At 39.1% G+C, this 16,235-nt stretch overlaps 1 protein-coding gene across 2 annotated transcripts in view; it reads right to left on the reverse strand.

The window, feature by feature from the left end:
* LOC116307009 (ciliary microtubule inner protein 2B) overlaps positions 1 to 13,178 on the reverse strand; it is a 35,075-nt gene extending 21,897 nt beyond the window's left edge. The window contains exons 1-7 of one of the 2 annotated variants that reach the window (XM_031717152.2): positions 12,994 to 13,178; positions 12,402 to 12,477; positions 11,900 to 12,023; positions 11,044 to 11,265; positions 10,131 to 10,308; positions 9,571 to 9,665; positions 8,132 to 8,465 (exon numbers count right to left, since the gene is read on the reverse strand). In XM_031717152.2, the coding sequence (XP_031573012.2) occupies positions 8,353 to 8,465; positions 9,571 to 9,665; positions 10,131 to 10,308; positions 11,044 to 11,265; positions 11,900 to 12,023; positions 12,402 to 12,477; positions 12,994 to 13,043 (858 nt within the window). In that variant the 5' untranslated portion in view covers positions 13,044 to 13,178 and the 3' untranslated portion in view covers positions 8,132 to 8,352. Of the gene's footprint in view, positions 1 to 8,131; positions 8,466 to 9,570; positions 9,666 to 10,130; positions 10,309 to 11,043; positions 11,266 to 11,899; positions 12,024 to 12,401; positions 12,478 to 12,993 lie in introns of those variants that run through there. The other variant, XM_089028042.1, reaches the window with a different exon arrangement.
* Positions 13,179 to 16,235: the final 3,057 nt, after the last annotated feature.

Genomic DNA, 16,235 nt, shown 5'->3' on the forward strand with positions numbered 1-16,235 from the left:
CACAGTGCACTCATTTATCCTTTTCCCGTTAGGTCTAAGGCACAGCGCGCTCATTTATCCTTTTCCCGTTAGGTCTAAGGCACAGCGCGCTCATTTATCCTTTTCCCGTTAGGTCTAAGGCACAGCGCGCTCATTTATCCTTTTCCCGTTAGGTCTAAGGCACAGCGCGCTCATTTATCCTTTTCCCGTTAGGTCTAAGGCACAGCGCGCTCATTTATCCTTTTCCCGTTAGGTCTAAGGCACAGCGCGCTCATTTATCCTTTTCCCGTTAGGCCTAAGGCACAGCGCGCGAGTTGCAGCACGCGGTATCTGACGGGCTCAAGCTTACTCATATCATGTACAGCGGTAAAAAATACAACAATGGAAGATAAGTGCCGCCCCTCTGCTTCCTGTGTAGCTATTCATTCATACTAAAACACTGACCTCCTACTTTTAAAAATCCACGATGAAAAGGTGTGTTTAAAAAATTAGAACCTAAATTTAATGCTGATTTAAAATATAGAAAAGGAATATTCACGACCAAACACAAGCGTATCAACAATTTCTCAACCAAACCAACCATAAGAGACACGAGTGATAAACGTCTGCGCTTGCTGTAAATTCGTATGCAATTGACCTAATTCACTATGACGTCACTGCTTGTTTATGTGGGGGATAGAATCGCCAAATCCAATAGAAAATTCAACCAAATTTTCTCCTAGCGAAACAGTTTAATCTAAAATGGCCTGGTTTTCAGATATAATATGTGTTAATATGTACTCAAAAATATTCTGAGCGTTTGCTGGCTATTCTACTTCTCTTTGTGGATTGATACGGGTTTTAGAACAATTTTCGGTGAATTTGCGTTGATTTGACCCCCTCCGACGACCATGATCCTTTGCTTTTAAACAATAGATTGTTGAAGATTGTTTTGATGTGACGTCATAGTGAAATAGGGCAATTAGTCAAAACGTCTTCATGCTATTTGTTGAGGCTAATTCTTAACAAGAGTATTAGTTAGTAACTCCGGAGTTTCCGCGTTTCTATTCCACGCTTCTGTATTGATTTCCCGTAATCCTTTGCGCGGTATATGTGTTTATCATGTGCACGAAGTATTGTGCCGTGCTTGAATCCCGTGTTGTCAATTCCGTGAGTTTTTGTACTGTTTTCCTTTAAACTTTCCTGTCATACATCGTAATTTTTGCCTTGCATCACTGATTTTAGGTTTCACCGGGCCTTTCCCTAGCCTGTTTTTTTTTGGGTGGTATTTCTACACAATTGTACTGTTTGTGTGCCAGAATAAAGTTTAGCTTTACCCAATCAATGCCCATGTAGAGCCAAGTAGACACATTTCCTTCGAAGACACACGCTACTTCACTATTGTAAAAATATGTTAATTTAACTTCCAAACATGCCTGATAAATTGGACTTCACAAAATGCCAAAACTTAGTGTCCATACTTGAAACTTAAGGCTAACTCTTTAGAACTAAATCAATCAGTCTTATTCTCAAAGGAATGACACATCGTCTGTAATGAGGGGGAAAATCTGCCCAGGGGCAAGCTTCTGACATTCCAGCAATCTCGTTTCTTCGTTCTTCGCCACAGGCCAGAAGAGACGCAGGCTCAGGATACGAGATCGACAATATAGGTACACATCGGATGCCTCTGGATTCTATTTATCTGATTCAAAACTAATATCACACTTTATCTCATTACTATTTACATGATACATGATAACTGTTACTTTATTGGGTGCAGTCTTAAACTGTTTATTATTGGCCTTTACAAAATTTCAAAGGAAGACTGTTACAATATTAGCTTACGCAGTTGTAATTAGATACTTAGAGAAGTGATTGTTTGATTAAATTCGCATAACTATTTCCCCACCAACACGAACACGTCTTGAAACATGGTGTCAGAAATAAATTGGAAATAACGCTTCCAAAGTAGCTGAAAAAAAACCGTCAAGTTCCTACTGCCGAGGCATTGAAGAAGTAATATGTCAAGTAAGGAGGAAGCTTCGACCAGCAGCGGTCCACGAGGACCAATATTCACGTCGCATTTTCCGGTACCAACGCCGATGAATACCAAAGGAGATCAAGTAAACAATTGGGACTTCTTTAAACAACAGTGGGAGGACTACGAAGTCGCAACCGGACTGTACCAGCAAGACCCAAAGATACGACTAGCAACGTTTCGCTCTGTAATGGGGAAGGAATGTCTGCAAATATTCCTTAATCTCAAGTTAAGTGACGAAGAAAAGAACGACGTAAACACATGCTTAAACGCGCTAGAAGCCTACTTCAAACCAAAGCGCAACGTGGTGTACGAACGATATCTGTTCAACAGCTGTACTCAAGGCCCAGAAGAAACCGTAGATGGCTACGTAAATCGCCTTAGAAAATGCGCTTCATCATGTCAGTTTGGTCCGTTAACGGAAGAGCTTATCAGGGATCGACTCGTTCTTGGTATACGAGAACACGCAACAAAACTACGTCTTTTAAAAGAGGACAGTCTAGATCTCAACAAAGCCCTCAACATTTGCCGCTCAAGTGAATTAGCTAGCAGTCAGTTAAAAGCCATGAGTCTAGTGGATAAGACAAATAACGAAGAAATCAATGAAATACGAGAACGGAAGCCTAAATCTCCAAGCAAGCCAAGTGACAAGTACAACAACAGACGTTCCCACAGAACGCCAAGCGAGGACAGTAAACGAACTACAAGTCAACGAACGAGCAGTTACAAGTGCTACCGCTGTGGTGGTTCTCAGAAACACAAGTTAGAAGACTGCCCCGCCTATGGCCGTGAATGCAAAACGTGCAAGAAACAAAACCATTTCGCGTCTGTGTGTAAATCGAGGTCAAGCAATGTCAAAGCGATGACAGCTGAATCAGGAGAATCAGAAGAAGGAGAATACTCATCCGACGAATTCACGTTGAAGATTGAAGAAGTTGGTTCGGTGAAAACGAAGGGCAAGCAGCTTTTTGCAAAGCTTGAGTTTATGAACACCAATTCCAGTTATAAAACGGATTTGGACTGCCAACTAGACACAGGAGCGACCTGTAACGTAATCAGCCACAAGGATGTAGCAATCATCAACCAAGACGGTAATCCGACGCTCAAGCAAAGCAATGTCAAACTACGATTGTTTGATGGATCAATCATGGAAACATTAGGTGAAGTGACACTTAAGGTCAACGAAAAACATTGCTTCAAATTTCAGGTTGTCAACGGAAACCACAAACCAATTTTATCAGCCGAGACATGCCAACAATTAGATCTAATCAAGTTAAACATCGATCATCAAGTCCACGCGGTTCAAGAAACCGGAACTCTGCCCCTAACTAAAGAAAGTATCTTAAAAGATTTTCGAGACGTCTTCGAAGGATTGGGAAACATTGGTAACGCTACAATCGCAGTTGACCCAGATGTCACGCCAGTTCAACACGCGCCTAGAAGAATCGCAGTTACGCTTCGCCAGGAAGTCAAAACAAAGTTAGCTGAACTCGAGAAAAAGAAAATCATTGTCAAAGAGACAGAACCCACCGAATGGATCAGCAGCATGGTCGTTGTAGCCAAACCTGGAAAGATACGAATCTGTTTGGATCCCAAAGATCTAAACAAAGCGATCAAACGACCCAAATACCAAATGCCTACGATGGATGAGATGCTACCCAGACTCGGCAAGGCCAAAGTCTTCACAACGTTAGACGCAAAGGATGGGTTCTACCAAATCGGTTTGGACGAAGCTAGCAGTAAGCTTACAACCTTTTGGACCCCATTTGGCCGTTACAGATATCTACGCATGCCCTTTGGCGTCAGCTCAGCCCCAGAGGAATTCGAAAGCACCCTACACGAGCGACTGGGAGACCTAGAAGGCGTGGAAGTGCTCCGCGACGATATGTTAGTGGTCGGTTACGGTGACACATTAGCAGAAGCCAACAAAAACCATGACGAAAATCTGCTACGTCTGCTCAAGAGAGCAAGACAGATCAACTTAAAGCTGAACAGCAAGAAGCTCATCATGCGGAGAAAAGAAGTGAAGTTCATGGGACACATCTTGTCATCCACCGGACTCAAGCCAGATCCAGATAAGGTCAAAGCAGTGACCGAAATGCCAAAGCCTACCAACAAGCAAGAGACACTCAGCCTACTAGGCTTTGTAAATTATCTCTCCAAGTTTCTCCCTCGACTATCAGAAGTCGCACTGCCTCTTCGTGAACTAACCACAAAGAATGCAAGATTTGTGTGGTCACGCCAGCACGACAAAGCCTTCTCAGAAGTTAAACAACTCGTGATTGCGCATCCAGTACTCAAGTACTATGACATGAGCGAAGAAGTCACTATCCAATGTGATGCTAGTGAGAAAGGCCTCGGAGCAACCTTGCTTCAAAACGGCCAACCAGTAGCGTTTGCATCCCGAACTCTCACACCAGTTGAGCAACGCTACGCACAAATCGAAAAAGAATGTCTTGCAATCGTCTTCGCTTGTGCAAAGTTCAGCCAGTACATCACACGGAGAGAGCTGATAACAGTAGAATCAGACCACAAACCTTTGCAAGTGATCTTCAAGAAATCGTTGTTAGCAGCACCCAGCAGGTTACAGAGGATGATATTACGCCTACAGCGATACAACCTGAACGTAACTTACAAGCCAGGACAACAAATGTACGTGGCAGATCACCTCTCACGAGCCTTCCTCGCAGACCAAGGAGAACCTGGAGACGAGTTCCAAGTGTTTGCGCTAGAACTAGAAGGAATCAACCCCCTCGACAATGTAAAGGTCACAAGTGAAAGGTTAGCGCAACTACAAAAAGCCACAGAGCAAGACCCTACAATGCAGTCACTTAAGAATACTATACTAATAGGATGGCCTGACGTACGTGACAAAGTACCAGTAGCTATCAGAGACTACTGGCATTTCCGAGAGGAACTGACACTCCACAACGGCATCTTATTCAAGAATCAACGCATCATCATACCTCGAGCCCTCAGATCTGAAGTAGTCGCGAGGTTACACTCAAGTCATCAAGGAATCGAGGCGTGTGCAAGGAAAGCACGAGATCGCGTTTACTGGCCAGCAATGAACCACGACATCGAAAATGCAGTAAAGGCTTGTCATGTGTGCTCAGAATATCAACCAAGTAACCCCAGCATGCCAATGCAGTCGCACGAAATACCCGACAGACCTTGGAGCAGACTAGGCACAGATCTTTTCACGCTGCAGAACAGAGACTATATAGTCTTGGTAGATTACTACTCAGACTACATAGAAATAAGTCCTCTGAAAGATACAACCTCAGCATCCATTACCAAGTTTCTGAAGGAACAGTTCAGTCGACATGGGATACCCGATGTGCTGGTATCCGACAACGGGCCTCAATACGTCAGCAATGAGTTTGCTGAATTCGCAAGAGACTGGGAGTTCAAACATGTCACCTCATCGCCATACCACCCAAAGTCAAATGGAAAGGCGGAATCAGCAGTGAAAGTAGCCAAGAGCCTGCTCAAGAAAGCCATGCACGACCGTAAAGATCCGTGGTTAGCCTTGCTAGATTATCGAAATACCCCCACTCAAGGAATGCAGAGCAGCCCAGTACAGCGCTTGATGTCTAGGAGAACAAAGACACTAGTCCCCATAGCAACTAACCTTCTGTATCCCAAAGTAGCGGAAGGTGTGACAACCAAAATCCACCTTAAGCGCCAGAAAGCCAAAAGTCACTACGACAGACATGTAAAGGTCCTACCAGACCTAGAAATAGGCCAAGAGGTAAGAGTAGCGCCAAACCAGAGAGGCAAGCCCTGGGAAGTAGGGAACTGTAAAGAGAAACTCTCAGACAGGTCATATCTAGTTGAGTCGAACGGAGAGTTACTTCGCCGAAACAGACAGCTTTTAAAGCCCGTCGACGAAGCACCGAAAGAACCAGCTAGTGACACACAAGCATCACCAGAGGCAGACAGTGCAAGGACACCTCAAGTTCTACCTGCGTCAGAACCCGCGGTCAATCCACCTGTACTGCGAAGAAGTCAGAGAGTGGTTAAGAAACCTGATCGGTTTACTTGACTACCGAACATTTATAGGACATTGATTTTGTTACAGTTGAACTTTAATATCCATATAATCATTTCGTAGTTTAGTCAGCCATTTTGTTTGGTCATTTATTTTTTAAATCTTTAAAATCTTTCTATATCATCCCAGCCATGTATTTCAAACATTATAAAAGGGGAGATGTTACAATATTAGCTTACGCAGTTGTAATTAGATACTTAGAGAAGTGATTGTTTGATTAAATTCGCATAACTATTTCCCCACCAACACGAACACGTCTTGAAACAAAGACGAAACGACCTTGTGGTGCACAGGATTGTGTGGGATTGAATGGTCACATGACCCTACCTCCCTTAAAACAAACACCTGTGACAAAAGGAACAATGTAAATGAAAAGAGCAACTTGATATTAGTAGGCCAAGGAAAAGTTTCGTCTCATAACAAGCGAAAGAGGGGAAATGACATTAAATATAGAACTGAATGTTTCATAAGGATTTGTATGGGAAAATCTGCAAGGGCTTACCAGCCAACACGTGCGCCTTTCCCATACAAATCCTTTAATGCCATTCCTCCTACAGCTAACATTACGAAACTTCGCTCTCTTGATAACATCAAGGTGCTCTTTTCATTTCTGACGTTCATTTTGACTCAACTGTTCTTTTTAAGGAAGATTGGGTCACGTGACCTGTTATCCTAAGTCGTCCACACAAGATGGCGGTGGTTTTTGACGTCCTTAAGTACTCTTCTTTTGAACTTAATTGCGAATCGGATGACATAATTAATAAATAACCTTTTTATTTCCATAAGCACCAATATTTGGTATTATGGATTACTGTAAATTATGCTTTTGATGCAGTTTATAAACAAAAACTAGTCAAACATACTAAAAAATTTTTTTTTTCAAAATGACAGTGGTTGTCAAACCTTTCCATCAGTTTATTAAGCATGGTTTCTATTGCTGCTTCAATGTGTTTTACCTTGTTGGTTTTTCTTGTTTGTCAGATTGTAGAAACCTGTGCTAGTTTTAAACCTCAAATTACTTAGTTATAACACCGTTCGTTTCATATTTCCGAAAATTGCCACAAAAATCGCAACAAAAGTCGCAGCCAAATCGCAGTGAAATTTGAACATGTTCGAAACAGCTGCGATTTCGTGGCGACGTGAATTTCTAGAATCGCAGTAAAATCGCCGGGTGTTCACACGGGCGATTTTTTCGGCGATTTGAGGTGCGATTTTTTCGGCGATTTTCACGGCGACGCAATTGGCAGGGTCAAATTCATCATTATTCATAGCAAATCAAGGCCCCAAAACACTGAAATTTCACGGCTTTTCACATATTTGTTAACAATTAAAGAACCAAAAAATTGAAACAACATTTTACTACGCATGCGTCATGGTTACGACCGCTGCTACGACTGATTGCGTTTCATAAATCGCCGAGAAAATCGCAGAAAATCGCAGCACAACTACAGAAAGAATCGCAGTAAAATCGCCGGGTGTTCACACGCGTGATTTTGCGTCGCCGTGAAAATCGCCTTAAGGGCCTTAAGCGGGGCTTAACCGAAGTTTCACAGTAAAGAAAACCTGGAAAAACTGAGCCATATAGAAACCATGCTCTATTACGAATAACACCTTCTCTATTACTACGTGTACTAGGCAGCATTTTATGATGGCTTTGCTTATTTATGTCACTTGAATAATCTTCTCTATATTTTTTTTTGTGCGAGATTACTTATTGCGTCCTTTAAATTTATCTTGTAGAAATTTAAAAAAATTCAATAGAAATAATAAATACTTCAGAGATGCAAAATAACCATATTGAAATCTGAACCAAAGTCTGTCCATCTTTTGGATCCAATCTGGCCTACATTTGGCTCACGTAGAAATTTGACAGAGAAAAGTTTATCTTGGCGGCACTTTATTTTGAATGGCTTCATTCATATTCTATCGCCTTAATGAGGGGTGAATTCAGATTTTGGATCGGGATACCTGTGTTACGTGTTACACATAACATTCTAAAAAAATAATTAGCGAACCGGGTTAGCTGATCCCCAGCCGGGGTCCCCATACCCACCCCTGTTAATCCTTTATGTAGTAAACTATACATTTTCAAGTCCTTTACTTCGCACGACCAAGCGAGATGCGAAACAACTTCTTTCAAAACGTTTTTGAATGAATACGACGACTTTTTTGGCGTCAACTTGAAAGTTTCAGTCGCGTTTGAAACAGAAACAGAAGACTAATTTCTGGTGTGACTTAACACTGAATGTTAGCATATCCTTCGCAGGTTTTACGCTAAGCTACATTAATGTCACGCAATGCTTTACATGACAGGATTGGTGATGTATTTGCCGACTGAATATCCATTAGTGTCACCACATATGGGCAAGGTTCGTGTTGTGTCACCATAGGTATTACCAAACCTAAACCGACGTTCTGTAGACAGAAAGGAGAGACTTCAGAACACGAATGATAGAATAATTCATAACGTGCGCTTTGATTGGTCGAATGACGATGTTTGCTTAGAGTACCAAACACGCTCACAAACACGTGCTCTGAATTTGAAAGTTCTTTCTTGACTTTCGCATCCCCATAATCCTTTGCGTCTTTGGGGGGTAGCCAGAGGGTAAAAACACACTTATTTTGCTGAAGGCTGATCAGACAATGTTGAAAATACCTTATTTGGTATCCAAAAATAAAATGAAGAAGTAAAAAACATAAAAAGATAGAAGCTTAAAGACGTTTAGGGTAAATTTTAAACATTTTTTCGTAAGTCAATACATTTTCTGTAAGACCAAAACTCTTGATGATCTGTACACGCAAAAATAACTTGGAATAAACTGATAATCAGTATTGTACAGATAAAAGCAGATATAGTATAAATTCAATTAAGAAACCTTTCAATTTGGGACAGTTTTCTGATTGGTTATCCCCCAAAACGCAAGGCATTATGGGGATGTGAAAGTCGAGAATTGGAAGGATTAAACAGTATTTTTGTGTAATTCTTTTTCTTGTTATTTTTTTAGAATAAGAAATATCACGGTTCGAGAAGAATTAAAGAAAAATATTATTTTTCATTAATTCTCCAAGAACTATAAAGTGGTATTTTCTTTTAATAATATTTCAAAACAAAATATTTTTCTTGGTTTCAAGAAGCGAGAGTTGCACTCGGCTATGCCTCGCGTGACTCTTACGCTTCCTTCGTGCTTAGCAATCTCCCGCGTACACTCAAAACTCGATGGAAGTACGCTAATCAATGACCAATAGATCAATAAAAAAGAATAAAATCATAAAAGCATTGGACTATTTCCCGTGAACAAAAGCATAGCATGCGCAGCTTTCAACTGTACTTTTTACGAATCGACGCAAACTGACGCATGCTGCCTATGTCTATTTTTTGTCGCTCATTCTTGAGAAAAAATATTAAAGATACAAGATAGACATACTGTTTTCAAGAATTCTTAAAAATAGGAAAACACAATTGGGGGATTTTTTATTATTGGTTTCTTCTTGCAGTTGTGGGCAAGTGTGTCGTACTTACGTGGTATATATCCAGTATATTTGGGCTTCATTCCGTATACTTTATATAGTGTACCGTGTTGGGTGTTGGATACCGTGATGGTTGCTTCAGGCATTCTAGTATATTACAATAATATGCATTACTATTGAATATTCGATCTTTGCTCACTGTCCAAAAGCTAAGCATATGGCTTTGCCTCGTGCAATTTTCATTCATCAAGTCAGCCTGTGCTTGTATTTTTAAACCAAACACTCGCATTAGCCTCTAATCCCTAAATATTATAACAATTCAAAGGAGCCTGCTCGCCAAGAGAAGAGAAGAGAAGAGAAAAGAACAGAAGAGAAGGAAAGGGAAGGGAAGGGAAGGGAAGGGAAGGGAAGGGAAGAGAACAGAACAGAAGAGAAGAGAACAGAAGAGAACAGAAGAGAACAGAAGAGAACAGAAGAGAACAGAAGAGAACAGAAGAGAAGAGAAGAGAAGAAAAGAGAACAGAACAGAACAGAAGAGAAGAGAAGAGAAGAGAAGACATAACTAAAATGTACGTCATTTTTTATCTTGCCTAACATTCCCACAATACTCACGTGGTGTGATCAATCTTTTTCGTTGCAAGATGTTCTTGTTTCACCCTCATATCCAGCGAGTCTGTGAAGCCGTTTTTACTCCAAGTTGCATATCTCATCCTGAGATCGTGTTCTCGTCTGCGAGGGACGTACCCAGTATACCCTGGCATTGGCGCTTCACAAAACTCTCTCTGTTCACCTAGAAATGGAGATTGGAGGCATGTCATTTGACTTGTATTTAGAGTTCTAACTAAACAAACCAAGTAAATAGTTCATTTTAAGTCAGTACATTTGTACGGAAATTCGAGAGCAATGTCCGAACGTTTTGATGACCATAACACAATTCAAAACAATTTTATACCACGTGACAGCCGAAAAGGTGAATTCGAAACTTGACAATACAAGTACGTTCACTAACTTGTTTACCTTACATTCAATTTTTGTTTGTGAATGTGTCTATATGATAAAAAGAAAATTACAGGTTGTCTTGAACTAAGATATGAAGTTCATCTTCTCGTGGTGAAAAAATAAGATATAGAGGATATTACATGGGCGCGCGGAGATACGAAATTTATCTTCGAGTGTTGAAAAGACCTCTCACGAGTGAGCGTAGCAAATTTTCAAGAGATTTTCAACACGAGAAGATAAAATTCGTATCTCCAAGCGCCCATGTAATATTCTGTTTATTATATGATTATCAATGAAGTATGTTTTGGCTTTTTCAGGCAATTCTTTCCGTGTATTTTTGAACAGCCACCGCAATGGTGTTGTCTTCACACGTGAAAATAACATGTTATTTTCCGTGTGAAGATATCAATTTTTCGAAATAGAGAAAAATAGATATTTATTGTTAATTATGTAATAGTAACTTATTATCTTCGCGCTACCGTGTAATATCCTCTCTACATATTTTACCATTTAAACATCAACTTACTTGGGAAGTAATTCTTGGAATATCTTGGTCGTAGATCAGGGTACTGGTTGGGTTCTTTGAAGTCAGCCCGAGTAGTTAGCTTGGATTTTGAGTACACGGCTGTTTTAAGCTGGTCACTCTCTTGTCGATGCTTGCCATCTTTCATCATGAATCCGCTGACAGCTTGTTCTGTGGCTTCTTTGTATCTCGATCCGTAAAGAAAACGAACGTTTGGAACGTAACCTAAAGAGAGTAAAAAATTATTACTGCTTTATTTATTTCAAAAAAGCGAGAAAACAAGACGGAAAAGAAGACAGGAAATCAAGAGCTTGGGATTCCTGTGGTGTTTCTCAAGAGAAATCTATTTTGACCTCCGTGAATTAATCCCTTAGCTAAAATCCAAACCCTTGTTAGAGAATATGATTCCACTTAACTAAATACATTGTAAATTTGGGCTTAGACTATGAAATTTAAAAGAGCAAAATAAAGGTTCAATCAGATGGAAACCGTTCGTGCTGGTCACGTGGTAGTATACGTAAATCAACCACGCTGGTCGAGTATGATATTGAAAATGAATGATCATCTAGCTCCTTAGAACTTCATTCTTTATTAAGAACTAAGTCTTTGTCAGCTTTGTCTCGGGATGTCAAAAGCTCTCTTAAAACTGTTCGACAATATCACCTAGTAACAAGAAACCCAAGGAGTCGAGGAATATTTTTCGAAGCTTCTCATCATCATTTCCGCTAGTCAATCTTTACGCTTTGAAATTGAATTGAAGCCGTAAAAAAGCGATTAAGTCATCTGATTCCAATTGTACCAAATACAATAAAAAGCTTCTAATTGACTGTATTAGTGAGTGTGTTGTTTAATGGCTAACCTGTGTATCCTGGAACCATGTTTGCTGTTAACTTGTTGTCGCCATTCGGTTGTGGTAAATATAACGATCTTGTGGTTGTATCTTCAAGTTTTGTCGTCCTCAGTTTTTCATTTCGTGTGTGTCTCTAAATCACAAATAAAATAAAAGTCAGCCTAAAACGGCTTGGAATATTCTCATCCAAGAATTGGTTTTTTTTTTTGCATGTAATATTTTAAGCTATTTCATCTCTAGTGAGTGTATCGATCATTATATGTTATTTTTCCTTATGTTATTGAATTGAAATCGTGTACTTTTTCCTTGAAGTTTTGTTTTTGCAAGTTCAATGGTGTGTTCGACCAAGAAATATCAATCAAATTTGGATAAGATGTATAAGAATTATTATTAGATACAACGAATGAATTTTTCACGCAACGACCTACAATATTAATACATTGAACTAGCTCCGTCTCATTTTATAAATATATAAGCTTGAATCTTTTACAGTAATTTTTACTATACTTACTGTAGTCAGTTTATCTGTAGCAATACCATATGTGTGACCACATTCGTATTTCAGTTGCGGACAGTATCCACGATATCTGGAAAATAAACAAACATAAACTTGATTTTTTATTTTATGGAAATTTTAAGTGCTTTTCATGAAGTACAGAGGGTTTTAGAATAAAAACCGTGAATAACAAACATGAATTTTCCGCCTCTTTTTATTTTAAAATAATCGGTTTGAAAAACAGAATGACTGACTTTTAAATGCTTTTCGTGAAATATGGATAGCTGTAGAATGAAAACACTAATGATAACAAATGCGAATGACTAAAGAAATGAAAAAACTGACTATGAGACGAAATTTTCTACCAGCTTTTCCTTCTGTCTAGACTAGATTATACCTTTATCTTTACTTCTTGAAAAATTAAATTTTGAACACTAAAATGGCCTTTAGATCTCAGTAGATACGGTAAATTATCCTTGAGTTAGTCCCTTGAAAAACGCGGCACCTCGTGTTTGCTGGCTTGATAGATACTAATTAAAAGAAGCGAAAATACTAACTTCATGGAGTGATTATTCTAAATAAAAACATAAGTTTTGTATCATCTTACCCAGGAAGATTACTAGCTACATGAGGGTTCGTTAGCTCCGTAAAACCCATGTTGAATTTCGCTCTTTCGTTTCGACCACCTTGCCGTGTAAGCTATAGTTTTCAACTAGTTACTTCACCAACAGTGTCGTTGTCAAGGTACACAATGTGTCGTTGAGAGGCACTTTTGTCTAACAGAGCCGATCGAATTTGATCTTTTTTTTCATCAGCTTGGGTAAACATTTATTGCTAAGTTTAGACAATAAACTTATTCGTAACGACCAATGACAGTCCACATGTGTGAATAACTTTAAGCCAACAATAATGACAACCTAGGATTACCTTGTATTCTCTATATGCAAATACCTTGTCCCATGGGCTTTCGGGTAAACCTGTACGCTGTTTTGTACGCTTGTACACGAGTTTAATAGAACATTACAACACCTCGTCCTTCTCTACTCTTCACTCTTTGACATTTTAACTGTTAATATTGAAAGCAAGATGAATATCTCTTCAAACAATAAAACACTCAAAAACACAAGTGTGTTCCTTTCGGTTTTACTTTTAAGCCCTTTTAATGTCAGTTAAAGTCATTTCGGCCTGAATATTTAGACATAAAGTTGTTGATCAAGACCCCTTACTTTGAATTAATCTCTCTAAGGTCACGAATGACATGATGATGTTGATGGTGGAATATCAAGTGTTTGTTTCGTCAGTTACTAGATGATGTTAAAATGGCAAAAAATGTTTTTTAAATACATAAAAAAGCGTAAGAAAATAAACAATAAATAAGCGAGGTTTTTGTTTTATTTCTCTTTTAAATATAAGTTCTCAGTTTTCAAATAATTGTTTTTTTCCCAATCTCGTTTAGTATGAAGTTGACGGTAAAGAGCAAAGCAGTTTGGCATCGCTCATTACAGCGTCTAATTACTGATCAAGAGTACGCATCACTGACCAGGCTTATAGAATCGTTTAAGTCAATGATGACTCACCGGCATTAATTGATGTGAATAATGACTCAATTATTTTGTTGACTTTTTTCACAAACATTTACTGCATCATTCAGTCATTCACTTCCCGTGATATTATGAACTGTAATGTTGTAAAGTTGACTCATTGGTACTTTAGGACTGAAAACTAGTATAGGGAAAAACGCTTAGTAATATTCGAGTATCTTTCACTTCCATTCCTCTCAATTCCCCTTCGACAGCTTCTTCATCCCGAAAATTTACTAAACTAACATATCGTTGTAGCGCGTTTATGAGACAGTAGATCACAAATCTTAAACAAATAGCGTATTCCTGATGTTGGATGAAAAATAATTTTGTCCCGCTGTCGATAAACATCAGTAGAATAAGCATATTGGACAACGTTAGAACCAACCAATATCTAGCTAATCATCACCATGGTAACCAGGCAAGCAAAATCCTGTTCTGTTATGTTTAGCGCTGTAAATAGGTGATAAATCTCTGAGTTAACAACATCAAAAATATTTAAAGAAAAGACTTCGACATTTTTTATGCAGCTTTATATACATTATGAACCATTCTCCGTGATGAAACCAGCGCCAGTCGAGCTTGTTTGATGTTTTTGTTAAAGCAATTTATTGTTAGTAAATATTGATGTTCTCATGAATGATCTGAACAGTGACCGCTGAAAATTGCAAAGTGTACTTGTAGTATTACCAATTTATTGGCATTGTAGTGCGGAGGGAGATATAAGAGGTTTACTCTATCGAGAACTATCTCCTAATAACGAGATCGAATTGGAATTAGAATCAAGAAGTTGATTTAATTTTTACGGAGAAAAAAAAAAAAAAAAAAAAAAAAAAAAAAGAGTGGAGAAACCGAAGGAAACCCTTTGAAGCACAGGAGAGAACAACACAATAAAAAACTCTACTCATATACAACCGGCCCGGCGGGACTCGAACCCGATTCCTATTTGTGAATCAGGTCCCGAAAAACGTCCGCAAACACGGAGAAACGCTCGGCACCAATGCAATTTAATATGGACTCTTCCATCGACAACTTCGTTATGACGCCTTGATAAATGTCGAAAGTTTGAAGGAAAACGCCTGACGTCGATATGCAGTTTGAATTTTGTGGGGCTAGTAAGAACGTCTTGCTAGAGATCTCTATTTTCGTTTGCTTACGTGACTATGACTCGCGCTACTGAGCGCGGAAGCAGGAAAATCGTATCTTATGCTTTTTTTTTTTGGTGTAAAGTTTACTATTTTGAGATTCGCGTGTCCGCAGTCATAGGAAGAGAAGGCTGTAGTTATTCCCTTCCTTTATGCACCATCGTTTGTTGGTTTTATTTGTATAGCTTCGTGATTTTGTTTATCAACCCTCACGATAATATATTCAGAATTATCGTCGGATTGTTCTACGAGGGTAGAACCGCAGTAAATGCAGTGCTGACGCCATTGGTCGAAATCAGTGCACCTTCGTCATTGCTTTGCAACTGAAACTTGAAGAATGCCCAAGCAACAATTTTGTAAACAATCTCGTACCCAGAGCCTACGTTTCTTCTGGCCTTGGACGAAGGACGAGGGCTCTGGCATAATTCATTTTTTGAGACCAGGATTTCTTGGACTTCTGGCTAAGCACGTCGGCTGGAGCCCGCATTTGTTTATGGTCAGCATCTGAGCACATATTTGCGCGCGACGAATTTGCACTTCAGTTACGTCACTGATGACGTATGTCTAACTGACATTATGACGTCAATAATAAGCTTTCTTGATCATTCTCATTATTTTTTAATGAATTGAGCTGCGAGTCTACAAAGTTCTTGTAGAATCTGTTATTTCAGTGCATATCGAGATGGAAAATTTAAAACAAAACAATCGGAAAAACTCGCGTTAGTCACCAGAACGAGCCATGGTAAGGATAATAGACAAGGAGTTGAATTGTGAAGAAAAGAGATCAGAAAATGAAAGGCGTGGTTCGGAATGTAATTTGTCTTGCGCTTTGCATCGCTGGAATGTTGGATGAGAACTTTCAATCATATACTATTTTTTAGTGAAAACTGGAAGAGAAAAACGATATAAAAGCGAGGAATAGAAAAGATTACGGAAGAAAAAATAACGTGAAAGTGGGAAATGAAAAGACAAGGGTTCAGATAATATGACTAAATGCGATTTGGAAGAGGGATTTCATCCATATTTTTTGGTTAATGAAAAATGGGAGGCACAACAAGTAAAACAAGTAAAACAGAAAAGGAACATATCGTGAAAATATATGATTTAAAGAAGGAATATTTTGT

The sequence above is a fragment of the Actinia tenebrosa genome, unplaced genomic scaffold, assembly GCF_029948245.1.
Source record: "Actinia tenebrosa isolate PJP-AT-01 unplaced genomic scaffold, QUT_ActTen_1.0 PGA_scaffold12__29_contigs__length_12842862, whole genome shotgun sequence".
Taxonomy (NCBI): Eukaryota; Metazoa; Cnidaria; class Anthozoa; order Actiniaria; family Actiniidae; genus Actinia; species Actinia tenebrosa.